The 17,723-nt window shown below is 45.3% G+C and overlaps 2 protein-coding genes across 3 annotated transcripts in view; one reads left to right on the top strand and one right to left on the bottom strand.

Moving 5' to 3' along the window:
- The first annotated feature begins 4,529 nt into the window (after positions 1-4,529).
- Positions 4,530-16,294, top strand: LOC136293500 (5-hydroxytryptamine receptor 5B-like). Of its 2 annotated transcripts, none has more exons than XM_066190332.1 (2): positions 4,530-5,535; positions 12,287-16,294. In XM_066190332.1, the coding sequence occupies exons 1-2, from the start codon at positions 4,762-4,764 to the stop codon at positions 12,611-12,613; spliced, it is 1,101 nt and encodes a 366-aa protein (XP_066046429.1). In that variant the 5' UTR covers positions 4,530-4,761; the 3' UTR covers positions 12,614-16,294. The 2 variants fall into 2 exon arrangements, with proteins under 2 accessions (XP_066046429.1, XP_066046428.1); XM_066190331.1 differs by having other exon boundaries at positions 12,281-16,294.
- A 19-nt stretch (positions 16,295-16,313) lies between these two features.
- Positions 16,314-17,723, bottom strand: part of CCDC93 (coiled-coil domain containing 93) — a 34,924-nt gene continuing 33,514 nt past the window's right edge. Inside the window, exon 23 of the mRNA XM_066190330.1 lies at positions 16,314-17,493. Coding sequence (XP_066046427.1) covers positions 17,440-17,493 — 54 coding nt within the window. The 3' untranslated portion in view covers positions 16,314-17,439. The remainder of the gene's footprint in view (positions 17,494-17,723) is intronic.

Here is a 17,723-nt window from a genome sequence, read left to right as displayed (position 1 = left end):
TTTTAAGATTTTTAATGCTGAAATAATTTTGTTGCTAGAATTTGAATGTCTTGTGCTTCTAAGTGTGCAATGAAATAGCAAAATCTTCTCTGAAGCATAAGCAGTGCTAAATGTGATGCCTGTCTCATGGAGTTCTAGTCTTTGATTCTGGGTTTTCTTATAAATTGATAGATGTCAAAGTAATTTTCATGTCTTTATTAATAGCACATCTTAGGAGTTCTTTCTGAGATCTACATCATCATACAGTTCAAGGCTTCTGTTTATACCTGCCAGCTGTGCAGTTACTGAATAGGAATTAACTTCCATTAAAGCAAAAGAAATGCTGAGGGACTCATTAGATGAGCTGCAAAATTAATTACTGGGAAAGAGATGTAAGCAAAGCTGCAGTAAGCCACTGTGAAGATCAGAGTGTGGTGATGTGGGCACAAGCAGTGGCTGCAGTAGTGTGGAGTATTGGTTTGGAACAGGAAAAGAGTTGGGATATGGAGTCAGTGACCAGCTGTCTGACCAAGTGCTCAAGGCCTGAACTGGTTGGGCTTAAAAGTGCATCAAAATTCCCACCACTTCTAAAGTCTGATCCATGGAAAACTGACAAAGAGCCTGCACAACACCTCCCTGTGATACTTGGGTTGTATTTTCCTAATTTTCTAATACAAAGAAACCTTTGAAACAAACTTCTGTAGGAGATGGAAAGGCTGGATGGTATTGCTCTAGAGTAATAGTAGCTTACACTGAAGAAAAAAAAAGCAAACATTGTTATTTAAACATCGATGTGTAATGGCTTCACCCTGCCAGTAGTAGCTACAAAGTCAGCTTTAATTTCCTGATGAAAAGAGAAATTCATGAGCTGAGTGGGAATGAAAAGCTTCCTGTCTTGTGCAGATGCAAATACCTTTTGCTTTGTTTATGAAATCATAAATGACACTTAGTTTCTGATGAAATATCTTCTATTGGGCAGCATCTATTCACCATGGTATTGCAAGAAATGCAAGCCTGTCAAACTGGAGATCTGAGGTTTCCTTTGCAGCTTCCCCTGTTATCAATCTTGTGAGCAGTTAATAGACCTCAGCCATCAGGCTCTCAAGGCTTGTCTCATAACAGTGACCAATCGCTTGGGGACTAATACTGTGTGCCTTGAGAAATTGCTTTCTTCCTCTGAGAACCTTGACAAAGAAATTGGACTCTTTAAACCACTTAAAGGGGTGATCAAAACTGTCCTGCTTGAACTGGAAGATGGTTTTTGACAGTTCTTGGAACAGGCCCATAAAGGAGCACTCTGCCACCAAGTTACTGCTCATAATTGTGAAAAATCTTGTCATGATCTGAGTTTCCTGTGCCATAAAGCTGCCGAGTTACAGACAAGCACAACACTGGGCAGAAAGTGTTCCCATCAAATTTTTTAGGGTGGATGTCACAGGTAGAAGGCACCTTTATTGACCCTCTAGAGCAAGAATAGTTGAGAACTGGGTAAGATATTATCTACTGAGGCCTGCTGTAAATAAGTGTGTTTATATTTTGGCAGTAATCAGCCTTTCTGTTTGATGAATGACTTGACGACTCAATTTAAGTAAGCTACTGAAAGCTCTGATGATTTGCTTTCAAGCCAGTGATTTGAGCCTCAGGGAAAGCAACTCAAGACGGATGAAAAGGGCTCTGTGATTTTAAAAAATGATATAATAGTAGAGGTCCCACTGTGAAGGAAGACATGGTGCTGACAGGATACTGTACAGGTCTGTGACTTTGGGTTTTGGTTCTACCACTGCCCTGCTTAGGAGATCTTTGTCCAGTCACTTCAAGTGCCCAAAACTTAGAAGGGACTTTACAGAGCCCTGAAAACAGCCAGAAAAGAGCTAGTTATTAGCCCTTGAAAGGTAGGCTGGTTGTTGGGTTTGGATTTTTTCCAAATATATACTGAAAGAAGCCTATCATCAAGGGGCTAAGCATACAGAATGAAATCTATCACTGCTCCTGGCTTTTGCTCTATTAGCTTGATTTTCTCCGGATTTTGGATGACATGAGAATTCATGCAACACTTACTGAGGCTTTTGTTTGACTGATGCTTTTAGATTTATAGAAGATGTTGAGCCCTGACAATAAGAATCCAGCCTCTTGAACTGGAATGCTCTTAGCTGCTAAAAAATCTGCTGGCTTGCATCAAAGTCATAAATACCGTGCTGTTGCTTCTGTCAAATCTCTTTATTGCACAGCCACGTGGGGAAGAGATTACATTTTTTTTTCTGCTCTTAGCCACCACAATAAACTTTTGATATGGAGTTGTGAGGAGAGGTGGAGGAAAGATGCCATTAGAAGAAGGGAAGACAAATGGAAAATCAGGGTCCTGTCTAGAAACACATTCACTTTGCTATATCGGTGTCATCCAGCTTAAGAACTGCATTCACTTTTCAAAAAAAAATCCCCAAAACCTTAGCATGCTCTTCAATAGCAGTCCATCTTTCCAGATGCTTTTGTAAGCTGCAACACTGAAAAATCAACTATTTTTTCCCAGTTGGCCAGAACCTAAAAAAATTAAAAAAAATAAAAAAAAAATAAAAATAAATTGTTGGCTCTGCAAAATCTCGTATAACAGTTACAAAACTTCCAAACTTCTGTCTATTCTGATTGTCAGCTGAAGATGTTGAGACACCCAGGGCTTTCTGGGCTTCTCTATGCGTAGTTGCAATCACCTATGAATGTTTTAATTATTAATAAAATCAATACTAGCTGGCATCTATGTGACATCTAGATTCTCCATCACATTTTCAATCGTAAAAGTATGGAACCAGCAGTCAAAGGAATTTGGAAGGTTTGTTTTTTGTCTTGAGCTGAAATTTTCTATATATTTCTCAAATTAATTGCAGGTTTATATAACTGACTTTTCTAAAAAATGCTTTAGAAAGGAGAATGATTTTCTGTTAAAGCAGATGGAATTAAGCTGCATCTGCTAGAACCTTTTGGAGCACTTCTGAATCTAAAACAAAAAATGGAAAGTAATGAGTCAAGCTGAGTGTGGTCCCTTTATAATGGTCTAAAAATAATCTGCCTCTAGCGGATAAAAACAAACTTCTGGAAAATGTAACATTAAATTTTATATATATGCTATAAAAATATGGCATCACTTCACCAAATGGGTTGGAATTCTGTTATATCTGGATGAATCATCACCCTCCAGAGCTGTTTCTAAGCTGCGTGCTGTCCTTGGAAGTGCTTGGAAATGGTGCTGTAACAAAGCTGGCCTGGGCAGCTGCTCCCTGGGCAGGACACGCACCTCCTCAGCACAGCTGAGCAAAGGGGAGCTTGGACACAGACTAGAAGGATGCAGGGAGGGTTAAGCCAAGTTAAGGACTTTCAGACAGACAGAAATATCATGACAAGACTGAGTCCGAAAAGATTCAGTTAAAGAGAGTCCTGAAGTGATGTTTGGTAAAGTGATGAGGACTAGGAAATATATTTTGCAATTCCTCGCCTCTGGCACAAGTCCTTTTCTCATCAATTCTCAGGTCAGCAGGGAAAAGCGAGAACAGATGCAAAGTAAAGTACTTAGAAGAGATTGCTGTTTTCCACTCTTCTATGTTTTGCACCCCTCAAGAATTCTCAAAAGCACCACAAAGAACCAAACATCCAGATGGAAAGATGACATTCCCGCTGCTAATTCTATTGTCCGTCTCCAAGCCCTTGGTCACATATTTGATTGCTCATTTTAAGAGCAATGAAGTGGTTGGTGGGAGCACTGAGGGAACACGGCAGGAAGGGGCTGTGGATGAAGAGAGTGCCCCGTAGTCTCATGGGGTCCATGGGGACAAGGGGGTGTCTTGTCACCACCTGGGTCGGTGGGGACACAGACTATTGCTGTTACTCAGCCCTGGTGAGGCCACATTTGAGCACCGTGTCCAAATCTGGGCTCCTCCGCACAGGAAAGGCAAGGAGCTACTGGAGAGGGTCCAGCAGAGGCCACAAAGGTGATGAGGGGTCTGGAGCATCTCTCTTATGAGGAGACACTGCGGGAGCTGGTCCTGTTCGGTCTGGAGAGGGGATCTCATTAATGCACATTAAGATCTCAAAGGCAGATGCCGAGAGGATGGTGCCAGACTCTTTACAGCAGTGCCCAGTGACAGAACAAGGAGTAATGGTCATAAACTAAAACACAAGAAGTTTAACCTCAGCATGAGGAAGAACTTCTTTACACTGATGGTGGCAGCGCACTAAAAGCTCCCCAAGGCGGGCGTGGAGTCTCCCTCTCCGGAGACATTCCAAACCCACTTGGACGCATTCCTGTGACACCTGCCCGAGGTGACCGTGCTTGGGCAGGGCGGTGGGACGGGACGGTCTCCAGAGGTCCCTCCCAGCCCCGGCAGTTCAGAACTCCCTGAGCAGCGGGTGTCGCTCCCCTCCTGGGGCCGCGGTCGCAGCCGGGGAGGCGGCGCCTCCCGCCGCCCCGCACGGACCGGCCGCGCCGCCGCCCCCGAGGCGGCCGCTGGGGCGGGGCGGCAGCGGCGGTGCCGCCCGCCCGTCCTCGCTGCCCGTGCCGGAGCGTCGCCGCGGTTCTGCCGCGCTTCCCTCCCTCCCTTCTCCAGCCGCCCGGGACGGGCGTGCGGAGCGGCGGGCGGGAGCCGCGGGCAGCGCCGGCGCGGCGGCACATGGCGGGCGGCCGCTGAGCGGAGGCGCGTCCCGCTGTGGGGCTCCCGCTCGCCGGCAGCGGGGCTGGAGACCGTGCCGGCGGCCTGGGAAGGGGCGGCGGTGAGAGGTCGAACCCTGGCCCCGGGCATGGCGGAGACTCTGAGCCCCTGCTCCCCACGGGGCCAGTGCCAGCCCAGCATGGGCGCCAACACCTCGTCCGCCAACATGGACACCAACGCCTCCTCGTCTGTGGTGGGCGGCAGCGCGTGGAGGGGCCGGGAGCCCTTCTCCGTCTTCACCGTCCTCATCCTGACCCTGCTGGTGCTCCTGACCGTGGCCACCTTCCTCTGGAACCTGCTGGTGCTGGCGACCATCCTGCGAGTGAAAGCCTTCCACCGGGTGCCCCACAACCTGGTGGCCTCCACGGCGGTGTCGGACGTGCTGGTGGCGGCCCTGGTGATGCCGCTGAGCCTGGTGAAGGAGCTGTCTGCGGGGCGGCGGTGGCGGCTGGGCCGGGAGCTGTGCCTCGTGTGGGTGTGCTTCGACGTGCTGTGCTGCACGGCCAGCATCTGGAACGTGACGGCCATCGCCCTGGACCGCTACTGGTCCGTCACCCGGCAGCTGCGCTACACGCTGCTCGCCCGCCGCCGCATCTCCAACGTCATGATCGCTCTCACCTGGCTGCTCTCCGCCGCCATCTCGCTCGCCCCGCTCCTGGGCTGGGGCGAGACCTACAGCCCCGAGCAGGAGCGCTGCCAGCTCAGCCAGGACCCGTCCTACACCATCGTCTCCACGGGCGGGGCCTTCTACCTGCCCCTCTGCGTGGTGCTCTTCGTCTACTGGAAGATCTACAAGGCGTCCAAGTTCCACATGGGGGGCCGCAGGAGGAACGCCGTGGTGCCCCTGCCCGAGGCTGCCCAGGTAAGGCTGGGCAAGGGAAGGAGCCCCTGCTGCTCCCCCCGGCACTGCGATCCTGCTGCTCCTCAGCTCCTCACCCCTGCGGGGGTGGGCTCAGAGGTGCCCTGGGGCTCCCGTGTGCGTTTAACTTCGTCACCGGCTGGATGTGAGCAGTACTCAGCCAGTCAAAAAGTGCAGCTCCTGGAGAAGAGCTTTATTCTCATTTTTTCATTGTGTGTTACAAGAGTAAGGGACAGGTGCATTCACTGCCAGTCCGGAGAGACTTTTGAAAATTGTCTCTTTGTGCTGAATCTGCCGTTCCTTGGGGATTTTTCCTCTTTTATGTTTTTTTATAGCGTTGGCGGGGTAAAAATAGGACATGAACAGGTCCCCAGGTCCTGTACCAAGATAAATGCACATTTATCTACCAGGACAGACTTTGTGTGTCTGAATAGATTCTGGTAAGCAAGTTATGCACTATACATATACATATACATACATACATATACATACACACACACACACACACACACACACACACACACATATACACACATATATATATATGTCCTTTGGATATTTTACCTTGAATACTGCTCACTGCATAGTGTTGAAGCAATGAGCAATCGTTTCTGGTTTAAAATTACCTGCTGGCTTCAAAACCATGTTCTGCTTATCCCAAAGATTGTAATCCTGCAGTGACCTAGCCATTTGGGGGGTCGCATTCATTTTGGGGATACACCTTGCTGACGGGAAAGTTGTGTGCCCTCGAAAGGGTTGGGGTTGGCTCCTTGTGCTCCATAAATCAGGCTCTCTGCATGATGCTGCTGTCACCTGTTCCATGCCTCCACCGTGCTTGTAAACTTTCCCTGCTTTCTGTCACATGCTCTTGCTCTCACTCCTACCTGTCTTTATGTTTTTGTGATTGCATGTTGCATATCCTAAATCCAGTCCCTTCCCAGTAGCCAAAGATGAGCTGTTAGGGGTACCTACAGAGAACATTTCTGTTCCGCTGGGGCTAATCCTGCAGAGCCTCATTCCCCTGCAAAATCCTATCTTTGATTTGGAGTCAGGCAAGCTCATTGGTATGGTCCCAAGTGAGAGTGTGTGGGTTTGTCCCCAGATTCTTGCAACAGATAACAGCACTGGAAATTATGAGGGATTAGACTCGCAGATTTGGATCATAATATCTTGAAGATACTTTTAATATATATTGATTTATGAAGGTATCTTCTACGAAAAAGCAAAAAAATTGTTAGAAAATGTCTCTTCTAGTGGCATTTTTTTCCTACCATCTTCAGCCCCTAGTTTGCACCAAATTTCTTTCAAATTGCTTTAAGTATGATGGAAGTATTGCTTGGAGTTAATGTATGATCTCTTCAAGCACAAAAGCCAGCTGATTATTTGTAGTGATTTTGCATGCCCTTTTACATACACACATACCCATACAGGACTAGTTGTTTGGAATCTAAAATTCCTGGAAGCGAAATGAGCTGAGACACTTCCAATGACAGTTTTAGCAGGACAGAGTCTGGCTGCAAATCGTCACAGTTCTGCCTGCAGTGGGCCCAGCAGGGCTGCCAGGTAAGTGCTTTTTGCTGATGCAACCTCTGGGGGCTGCTTTAGGCTGCACTGACAAAAGGGCTCAGCCAAAGTGAGCTAAACACCCGTTCTGGAGGGGTTATTGCAATACCAGCAAATGCTCAAGCCTTTGTTTGACTAGGTTTTCTTTCTCATATTGGTGTGATTGACATATTAACTTCTCCTCCGTTGTCCCAGCAGCTCCTTTTGCTGACTTAAATTAAAAGACTTCTGTGATTCAGATGCAAACTTTACTCCTTTCCTGAAGGAAGAGCTGATGCTACACACGTGTACATTAGATGAACTCATAGATCAAGCGAGCTGGCATTCAGGATGCATTTCTTGTTTTCTTTCTAAATTAAGATGCTGAGATTTACTCACTGAGTGTTATCCTGATCCTTTTTAAGCTTGTGGTAGTAGGATCCATCACATCCACAGGAAGAGTAGCAGTTCCCTGGTGAATTCTGGAGGGGAATCTTCACACACATCACTACTGTTCTCTGGCAAAACCCTGTTGTTTTTTTTTAACATGGAAACACAAAGATAACACTGCCAAGCTTTGCTTCTCCGCATGCAGGGCTGCTCAGGCTGTCAGGATCAGCTCTGTGCTCTGTGATGGGGCAAAATCTGTTCTGCTTCTCGTGGTTTGCCCATCAGCTCATTCTAATTTTCCCTTTCTTTCTCCCTTAATATCTCTCCTCCCTCTGCTTTCTTCCATCTCTTCCTTCTCAGAGAATGCTCACCTGTCATGCTCACCCTGGCAACATTTTCTTTCTGTCACTGTGACTCTGGATGTGAATTCCCCTCTGCATCTCTGTCAGTTCTCACTCCAGGTGCCCTGCACCAGTTGCTGTGAGGAATATTAGCAGGGCTTTTTTGGAAGACTGGGCCAAAGGCTTGCAGTGCTTCCCAGCCTGGAGGTGAGCACTAGCAGCAGTGATCCCTGCTGGGAGAAATGTCTGTGTTGCCCTCAGGAATGAGCTGTCAGGTAGTGCTGGGTTGGAACTGCATGGCAGGGCTGCAGCTCACGGCCTGAGGTACAGCCAGCTGGTGAGTTCTGGCATGTGTAAGGACTGAAAAAGATCTGAGTTCACAGCACTCAGATGCCAGCAGGGATGCCTTGGAAAAAAACAATGCACAGAGTGGAGCGGTGAGGGTGGTACCTTGATGTTTGTCAGCCAACAGAGTCAGGCACCAAAGTGCCTTGCAGGTTGCTCCTATGTATAAGTGTGTGTATATACATATATGTAATGGTTTGGGTTTTTTTTTTCACAGAGACCAGACATTTCTTTGAAACTGGGTGTTGGCATCCATACCTTATGTTCCTACACTCTCACAGAGCTGCGGAACAGAATAGCCATAGAATAACTATTTTGAGTCATTCTTTGGTTAAAATTTTACTTGTGTTTTTGAAAAATACTTTTCGAAGCCTTTGAAAAAATTCGGGTGAGGGAGATGGACATGAAACATCTGAGATGCTTCAGATTTTAATGAGAGCTTGTTTTTTTACTTTCCTTTGAAATAAAATAATTGCCGAATTGGGATCCTAAATTAAGCTGGATCTGTTGTAATTGTTTGCCAATTATGCAACTCCCTAAAAAGTGAATGCTGCAGGCAACACTGATGTGGGTGACCCTCATTAAAAATCTAGTGACATACCATCACTGACAGAGAGCTATGCTCTGTCACACCTTGTTGACAGCAGGCAATAATTCTCTCTCTAAACAGTCCAATTGAAATAAATGAGACTGCTTGAAAAACAGCAGATACTGCTGGCTAGTGCCCTTTTAAATCAATGAAATCCCTTGTAGCATAGGGATAGCCCAGCAAAACCAAGGATGATGGGATCTGAATGTCTGCATTACTTACATGTAGCAATTGCAAAATCAGGTCTGAATTTTCATATGAGGAGTTAAAAATCAATTTCTGTTGATGATTGGTGGAGGTTTTGTTGGGGTGGGTTTTTTTTTTCTTTCCCCCCTCTCAAAGTACTTACATAGTGTATAAAAACATTAGACATGATCCAAACCTTTGAGTTTTGTGAGAGTCCTTCCCACTTTGGATAACATCAGGCCCCAGAGCTCCAGAGGTGCTGTTGTTCTGCACCTTGGCCCATTCAGCTTCTCCAACTCACTTAACCAGTCAGGACAGTGTGGGAGATAAAACAGATTCTTCTTTTCTGAAGGGGTCACAGGCCATTTATTTCTTATTTTTGCCTCTTTACAAGTAGAAGAGATGGGTCAGGAAACAAAGTTCAGCTGTCCAGAAGAGTTGCCAAAAATGTCCAGAAAGGACTGAGGCAGGAAGCAAAATGGAGTGGGTAGTGATTTCTTGGGAGAAATACAGTTTGTACTGCTTACAGCAGAAGAAAATCCTGTGAGAGAAAGTGGGTGTTCTTCTCCCTGCCAAATGAACTGTTTGTCATGTTGGTGGAGCATCCAAGAGAGCATAGACATTTCAGTGTTTTGATCCTTTGTTGTGCATTTAGTTTCTTGTGTTCTTATTCAAAGAGCCAGGGCTGCACTGAGGCAGTAATGACCTTTGCTGAGCCACACTGGGATAGGCAAAGCTCTGAATTTGTGGTACTAAGCCAGATTTGATTGATGTTTATCGTCTTTAGTGGTGTTCTGTGATTGCAGACCCTGCAGGTGCAGGACAAACACGGACAGAACATCTGCCACAAAGGACCAGTAATAACAATCATTAAAGCTATAAGGAACACTTTAAATCAAGGGGTTTTGTCAGAAGCTCCTTGGTGGCATGTTTTCTGTGACATTCTAGGAACACAGGCATTGGGAACATACAGCTCTGGGAACATGCAGCCATTTAGGAACAGTAATTTACTGGGGACAGACAAACAATAGAAGGAGCATTGAACTGTAATTGCTGATCAATGTACAGAAGAATAAATTCTGGAACTAAAACCAAACTCCTTTGTGACTGTAGAAGGATTTGTACTTGAGCTCATTTCCTTCATGTACTCTACTGTTCTCACAGAACAGCAGTCATCTCTGCACTTCTCACAGCCCTTTGTCCTGGAAATAGCTGATTTCATGAGTTCAGAACCAAATTCCAGCCTCAGAGTAGCAGTCCTTTAATATTTCAGTCCTTTCCAGCTATTTCCCCAGTGCTCCTGACTTGCAGCTCCTGGAGCAGTGCCTGTGCAGATGGGAGGAAATCTGTGCCCGAGGCAAAGTGTGCTGCTGGACACCGAGTGAGAACAGTGTGCAATGCTGCAGAGATGGCTCCAGCACAACCCAAGGCATCTCCATGGACTGCTCTAATTTACAGTCTGTGACCACCTCTTCTGCTGTCAGAGCTTGCTTGCTAGTGCTCATCAGTAAGCCCAAAATGGGGGTAAAGGTTCCATACTTGTCCTTTGCTCTGTGTGGTACAGGGATAAAGGTTGGCTGTTGTGACTTACATTGGAAGCTGGAGTCGTGCAGAGCCTCTGGGACTGGCACTGGGAACTGCAGATTTGGTACAATTAGAGCTGCATTTAGTTCAAGCAAGTAATTTACAAATTGTACCATGATCTATTTTCACTTGCTGTTTTGTATTCAGAAGCCCGACCTAACAACGAGTGAAATTTGTACAAACTCCTCTGACTTCAGCAGGAGCTTGACCAGGCTGCAAAAGCAGGCTTCATTGTGGAAAACACCTGAGGACTGAGGTATCTTCTCGCAAAGGAAATGAAATAACTTTTTCTTACAATATGTCATTAAGTGATAAAAGGGTCACTGCTAGAAAATTCTGCAGTCAGAAGTAGTGAGAGGGCTGTGATTTGATGATGGCACACAGCAAGCTCCATCTTTTGAGCAAGAGCTGAAGGTTAAATGCAGTACCAAACTGTGCCTGATGCTCATGACAACGTCCTTTGTATGGCTGTTCCCAAGAGGCACTTCTGTAACTATTCCTCAGGGCTAAGACATAATCTTTCATGGTTGCTTGTCACAGATTTGTCCTCGTGTCATGCATTCATCCCTTTTTGCAGAGTGTGATTAAGGACATGCAGAGCAAGTCCTTCTGCTGACAAATGGTGTGATCCTTGCTACATGAGGGGTGTCCCATTTTAATTGTCAGAACAGATGTGATTTTCATTTTCCTCCATTATTTGCCTGCACCCATAATCTGCTGCTCTTGCGTTCTGCAGCCCCGTGTCGTGGCTGAGGGCACAGACAGGGATATCCATCCTGAAGAGTGATTGTTCAGCCACTGCCAGTGCTTCCTTGTCTGAATTGCTGTGCTCATCCTGAGCAGAGGCCCTCCATCTATTACAAAGGTAGCACATGCATGTGCAATATGTAGCTAATTTAACAATGACCCATATTTGAAGTGCTGTCAAAGTCCTGCAGTGCCTGTGAATTATCACTCAGGCAAATTTTAGAGCCTTAAACTGTTGCTTTTATTGCACTCTCTTCATAACTGTAGTGCCTGGAATAACTTTAATATCACAGACTCTTCAATCTTCTGATTAAAATCACTAGAGAGTGTCTTCATCTGGTCAGACTCAAAGCACACGGATAACTTCTGCCCCAGAGCACTGTGCTGTACTCACTGTAGAGATGAATGTCTTGCCCTTAGTGAGAGGGGACAAGAAGCACTGTTCACAGCCAGGAGTAGCTGAAATTTTTTCCTCTCTTGTATAGCTTCTGCTGAAGCCAGAGTTTGAACCGAAGGCCAATTGAAATGGTGTTTTTCTGGCAGTGGAGTACTTTTTGAGAAAGTACAGAATCACAGAATGGTTGGACTTGGAAGGGACCTCTGGAGATCATCCAGTCCAAGATCCCTGCTGAAGCAGTTCACCTAGAGCAGGTCTAAAGGCCATGTAGCAGCATGAGTGGTGCAGGGATAGGCAGCAGGCACAGGCCTTTGTTAGCCTGCCTTAACAACCTGATTTCCCCCTAGGTATGAAGACTTCCAGTAAAATAAACTGGAAAAGAATCCCACAATACACATGGCACCAGGTACTCTTTATTTAGCTCTGTCAGTTACACTTGGCAGCTTTTCCAGGGTAATGAGAAGCCTGGTAACTCTGGCACTCTGGGGCATTTGCTTTCTTTCAGCATGGAAGGAATGGAGTCCAGGCCTTTTGTGGTAGGTGCACAGATGTTGTGCTGTCATTTAAAAGTAATACTTCACTCGAACAAACTGTCTTGGTAAGAAACTGTGTTTGCTTTTGTTTGAGGTGAAGGAAGCTTCGAAGGAACCACAGATGGTGTTTACAGCTCGTCGTGCAGCTATCACTTTCCAGACAGATGGAGAAACTTGGAGAGAACAGAAAGAGAAAAAGGCAGCTCTGATGGTTGGCATCTTAATAGGAGTTTTTGTACTGTGCTGGATCCCTTTCTTCATCACAGAATTAATAAGTCCCCTCTGTTCCTGCAACATCCCGCCCGTCTGGAAAAGCATCTTTCTTTGGCTTGGCTACTCAAATTCTTTCTTTAATCCTCTCATTTATACAGCATTTAACAAAAATTACAACAATGCCTTCAAGAACCTTTTTGTAAAGCAAAGATAAAAGGGGACACAGAGGAGAAAATTATTGCATAATAGATTTCTTGAGGGAAGCATGCCTGTGATATGTACAGTTTTCATGCACAAGAGCTACTTGAGGGGATGTAGGAGCAGTGAAAAAGAAGATGGAAGATGTCTGGATATAAACCTACTGAGAGTTTACAGTTCCCCCTTAGAAATACATATGTGCTACGCCAGGGTTTGGCAAGGAAGGTGGAAGCAGGGAATGCCTCCCGTCTGCTCTGCAAATCATCCCAGGCTGAGGTCTGCCAGCGGAGCTCTGTGTGCGTCCGGTGCCGCGGCTGTCACACCCAACAGGCTGATCCCGCCCAGCCCCGGGGCCGCGCTGGAGCTCTCCTCATTAGCAAAGGCACCGGTGGGAGCTGCTAACTGAGCAATATTGACGTGTTTGTGATACGGGCAGCGTGCTGGCTTCGGTTTTAAGATTTATCTGAAAGGGAATAAACCTGCTGCAGTCAATCAGTCCTTGAGTTGATGTGAAATTAAAGTGGATGAACAAGCAGCTCAGAAGCACACCCTGCCAGGATTGAGGGGCTGTGTGCTCTGCGAGCAGCAGGGCTTGATGGGCAGGCCTGGTCAAACAGGGGTCAGCTGTGTCCCCTGGGGTTAAGTGAAACTTAGGAGGCAAGTACAGAGTTATTCAGAGCCCCTGAGCATGTGTTCTCACTGCTTCCACAGGAGGCTCTAGTGAGGGTTTTTCACTTGTGTTGTCCTCTCTCATGCTGCCAGGCTCAGACTGCCCCTGTTTCATGAAACCCAAGTGAGCTCAAGATAGACACCAACACCTCCAAGTGAATGGGGACTGTATGCACGGTGCTTTCATGCTACCATAAAACTGAGCAGGCATCTGTGTTACAAACACCAGACAGGATGGTCAGTCACACCAGGTGTGCTGGCAGCAGTGTAGCTGCCTGGCAGTGTAGGTGAGTGCCTGCACCGTGCCTGGAGCCCTTGCACCATAAATGTGCTCATCACCCAACCTGGCTGTAGCCCACAATTTGTCAGCTGGCACCAACTTCCTCCTGTAACAAAGGTGTTGACGCCATCAACAGATCTAAGTGACTTCCCAAACCCCAAAGGGATTCAAACCCAAGCCTTAAATCATTTTCCCAAGATCTCACAAACACCCCTGACCTGAAAATATATATATATATATATATGTAATATTTACATAAATAACCTATTTCATTGCATACTGCCAAGTGCATCTTGCTCTGTATTTGTTTCTCTGGTGGGTTTTACTTCCTCCCCTGCTCTGAGTGGGAGAGCTGACAGCATCTCTGAGTATTTCTAGCATGGCAGCTTTTTACCGACACACATTCCCAGGAGGCTTCAGAGAGCTTGGCTGCATCTCAGGAGCTGTGTATGGTGAGGTCAGGCAGTGCTGTACCTCACACCTGCACTGTTGTGACTGTCCAGTGTGACCCGCTGGGCCTACAGCCACAGCCACCTGTGAGCCTTGCATTCCTGTAGAGGATGCTTCTCTCAATTTCAGTGGGAATTCAGAAGTTTTAATAACCTAGAATTTCAAAGTTGTTAGATAGTGACTCAAATGCCAATTTAAATGACTTTCCCTTGTGACTCTCAACGTGTCTGCATATGGAATAGCTACCATTCAAACCAGTGTTTGGAGGTTTAATTAAACCAGAAGGAAGGCACATATGTAAGAGACTGAATGTTACGAAAACCTGCAGCCTCATTCAGAACTACTGACAACTTTTCAAGTCAATTGAATTTTTTTCATGTGAGTCACTGCTTTAAAACCTGAGCTGGTGTTGCAAAGCATATAAATCTTCTGCATGTGGCACTCGTGAAGTTTCTAATAATGATGTTTTGGAGAAATTCTAGTGCCTGTACTCCCTCAGCCTGGTAAGCGAAGTCATTACTATGACACAAATCCAATGCCAACCCTGGTGCCCTGGCCTATCCCAGTCTGGCTGCAGGAGCTGCAGTGATGTCCAGCTGCACATTCCGACTGGAACAGCACCTGGCTCCAGTTCAAGAACCCTTCCCTGACGCAACACAGGCCCTGAAGGCACGTTCTGCCATGGCCTGGCCTCTAGAACTTGGGAGAACAGCACAGAGCTGCAGGGCCCCTGTGCAGTTCCTGCAGCTGCACACATACAGGGCACTGCTGCAGACACTGACCTGCAGCAGAGTGCCTTCAGCAAGCAGGAGAGCTGCAGCAGGGCACTGACACAGCTCTCCTCCTCCTCAAGGATGAATTTAGCTCCCTTAGGAGGCGAGGCTGGGCCTCTGGAATTCTGCTGTGAGAAGTTGTGAAGATAAGCAGCCAGTGCTCTGCCTACCCAAGCATCTGTGCCAGCAGCAGTGACAGTGATGGGCTCACACAGCCAGCATCCCTACGCACCCAGAGGCGACGAGAGGCAGGCAGAGCTCTCATTTCATTACAGTGGCTTTAGAAAGCACTTAACAAAATCGACTTCCCACACTGGCTCTAAATGCAGACTGCATTTAGAAGAGCAGCAGCACATATTCAGGATTTAAAATTCTAGGGTTTAATCACAGCTTTCTGTGGGGTAAAGAAAATGTTATCAGGCGTTGTTGCCCAGTGTGCTGGATGCTCCCATATGAACTAAGATAAACGACACAGTATCCTGACTACCCAAACAGAAAATAAAAAAATAAAATCAGGTATTCTAAAGGGACATCATTTGGCACAGCTAAGATGTTAGGGTCGTTATTTCCCCAACAGAAGCTGCCAATTTGGAGTACGCCAATCATCTCTGCTAGTAAGCAGTGGACTACCAGTTTTAAGCTTTATTTCCTGACACTGAATTTGCTCCTAGAAAAACTTAGTGGAGCCTGTTGCTCAGCAGAATGGCATTATTGCATCCTGAAGCAAGGCTCTGAGAATCCTGCAGCAGCTGTGCTGTGGGAGCACAGAACGTGCAGAAATGAAAGGCCATTGGAAGATGAGTGTGAGCAGACAATGCTAAAAACCCTAACAAAGAAATTAAGTTTTGCTGCAAGTACTGTAATTGTTACAAGCCTGGTAACACCAAGTGAAGTCAGGGCAAGATCTTTCTCTTACCTAGGAAATTTTGCTTAATGCTAAGAAGCAATTGTGATTAAAATGATAAATCCCAAATTGAAGTGCCCATTCAAGTTATTTTTTTAGAGTTGCATGGTACATAAACACAGCACATCTCGAATTCCCAAACAAGTCTCCTTGGTGTCAAAGTTGAGTTACACAATTTACAAACTAGAAAGAACCTTACAGTTTCTATAGAGGGCAAAGTTTGTAGACAGAAATAATGCCTCCTAATATCAAAACTGACTACACAAAGTCTGCAAGCAGCACTCAATGCAGGTTTCCTTCTTTGAAGGAATGCTGAATGTAAATTTTTCCTTCTTTGAAGGGACTTGGAATCTGATTTTGCCTTCATTATTTTGCTAGCCCTGGGCAGACTGACATTTTGAACAGATAAAAGAGGAGCAGCCCAGATCTATTCCCTCACTAACCTGTGTGGGGGAGCAAGGTTCCAGCTGGCTCAGTGGGAAGGTTTTCTTTCTGTTTATGCTGAAGGAACAGGACATCACAAACACAGTGACTCATTTGACTATGGACACGACTCATCTTTTAATGCACTTGTAATTCAAGAGCCTGGGAAAGCTTCTAAGGCAAGTTCCACCTTAAAAACACAACAGCAGAATGTCACTGGGTTCCAAAGATTCTTTATTTTCTATTTGTTGTCATAGAAAGTAATTGAACAGCACTGTCATCAGTGTCAGTGGGAAAAAGGAACATGGGTTTTCTTCTCCTGAAGTTGTCATGTACATTAAGAAGTCAGTCCAAAATCCTGGTGTTAAGTACAAAAAGCAACTGTTTGAATTATAAAATACTGTATATACAGATATAAAAATGTCTCAGAAAGTGTCTCACAAAGTTTCTGAACTTACAAGAGCAAAATCTTCAGCAGGGTAAGTAGGTTGTTGTTTCAAAGGTGAGCATCAGTTCATTAGAGCAGAATGATTCAATCTTTATCTTCCTATATGACAGGTGACAGACTTGGATTTTCATCCCAGCCAGGGATAACGTGGTGATCCTAATATTAAGGTGTTTTTTTCCTGAACTATTAATTTAACAAGCACACTCTTTCTATATATAAAAATGAAATTTCAAAGAAATTTATACAACAGCTAGACTTTATAAAAATATAGATCTGTAATTTTACACCAGGAATTATCCAAGGTAAGTTTTCATTTTCTTAGCCATTAGAAATTAACTGTTATCCTTTGGAATCCTATCTATGGCTAGAGTGTAAATTAAAATAATGTGAAGTTATTAGCTGGTAAAGCGAGCTTGAAGAATCTCATTCTGTGGGGTTTTTTTGGGCCAAAATTAACAAACTACTGCATTCTGCAGTGCTCATCCTGTGTGATGGTGGACAGACTACACAGTACATGTAAACTTACTCCAGAATTTTCACCTAATTCAGTGTTAAAACCCAAATAAAAAACATTCTCACTGTCCTTACTGTAGGGAAAAAAAAAAAAATCAAAAAAACCCAAACCCAAATAAATAAAATTAGACAGTATTTCTATTTTGCTGTACTGTGTTAACTCTTTACTGTGTAGTGGAGGCAATAATGAATACTACAGCCATGTGATGAGGGAATGTAAACTGAACACATACTGGAAAAACCAGACTTTTACAGCTGTGTGTATATATATATTTTTTATATATCTATATATATACATCTACATTGCAGTTATAACTGTCACCTTACAAAAGAGATTCAATGGACTGAACAATCTTCTATCAATTTCCCCAGCTGGAGTTCTTCAGGAAGAACTGGCTTTCAGCTTGGACAGCAGCATTTCATTCTTACGGCATTCCTGTTAACAGAGCAAACACGGAGGAATTGGTCTCAGCTCTGCTACCTGCATCTCCACACCAACACAACCAAACCCTTTCTTTCATTTTGATTCGTCCATAATGTTATTCCAATGGCAATATTCATTAAAAACTTTATGACATGCAAGCCAGAAGGAACACTGCATGACCACCCATCTGAAGCTGTTACATGTAGCTAAAGCAAATTCAGCTTTTTACCTATAAATAGAAT

Source organism: Chamaea fasciata, unplaced genomic scaffold, assembly GCF_029207755.1.
Source record: "Chamaea fasciata isolate MVZ Bird 193981 ecotype frontalis unplaced genomic scaffold, bChaFas1.0.hap1 SCAF_8, whole genome shotgun sequence".
NCBI classification, from domain to species: Eukaryota; Metazoa; Chordata; class Aves; order Passeriformes; family Sylviidae; genus Chamaea; species Chamaea fasciata.
Note: the sequence above shows the minus strand (reverse complement) of the source record. Positions and strands in the feature narration are given on the sequence as shown.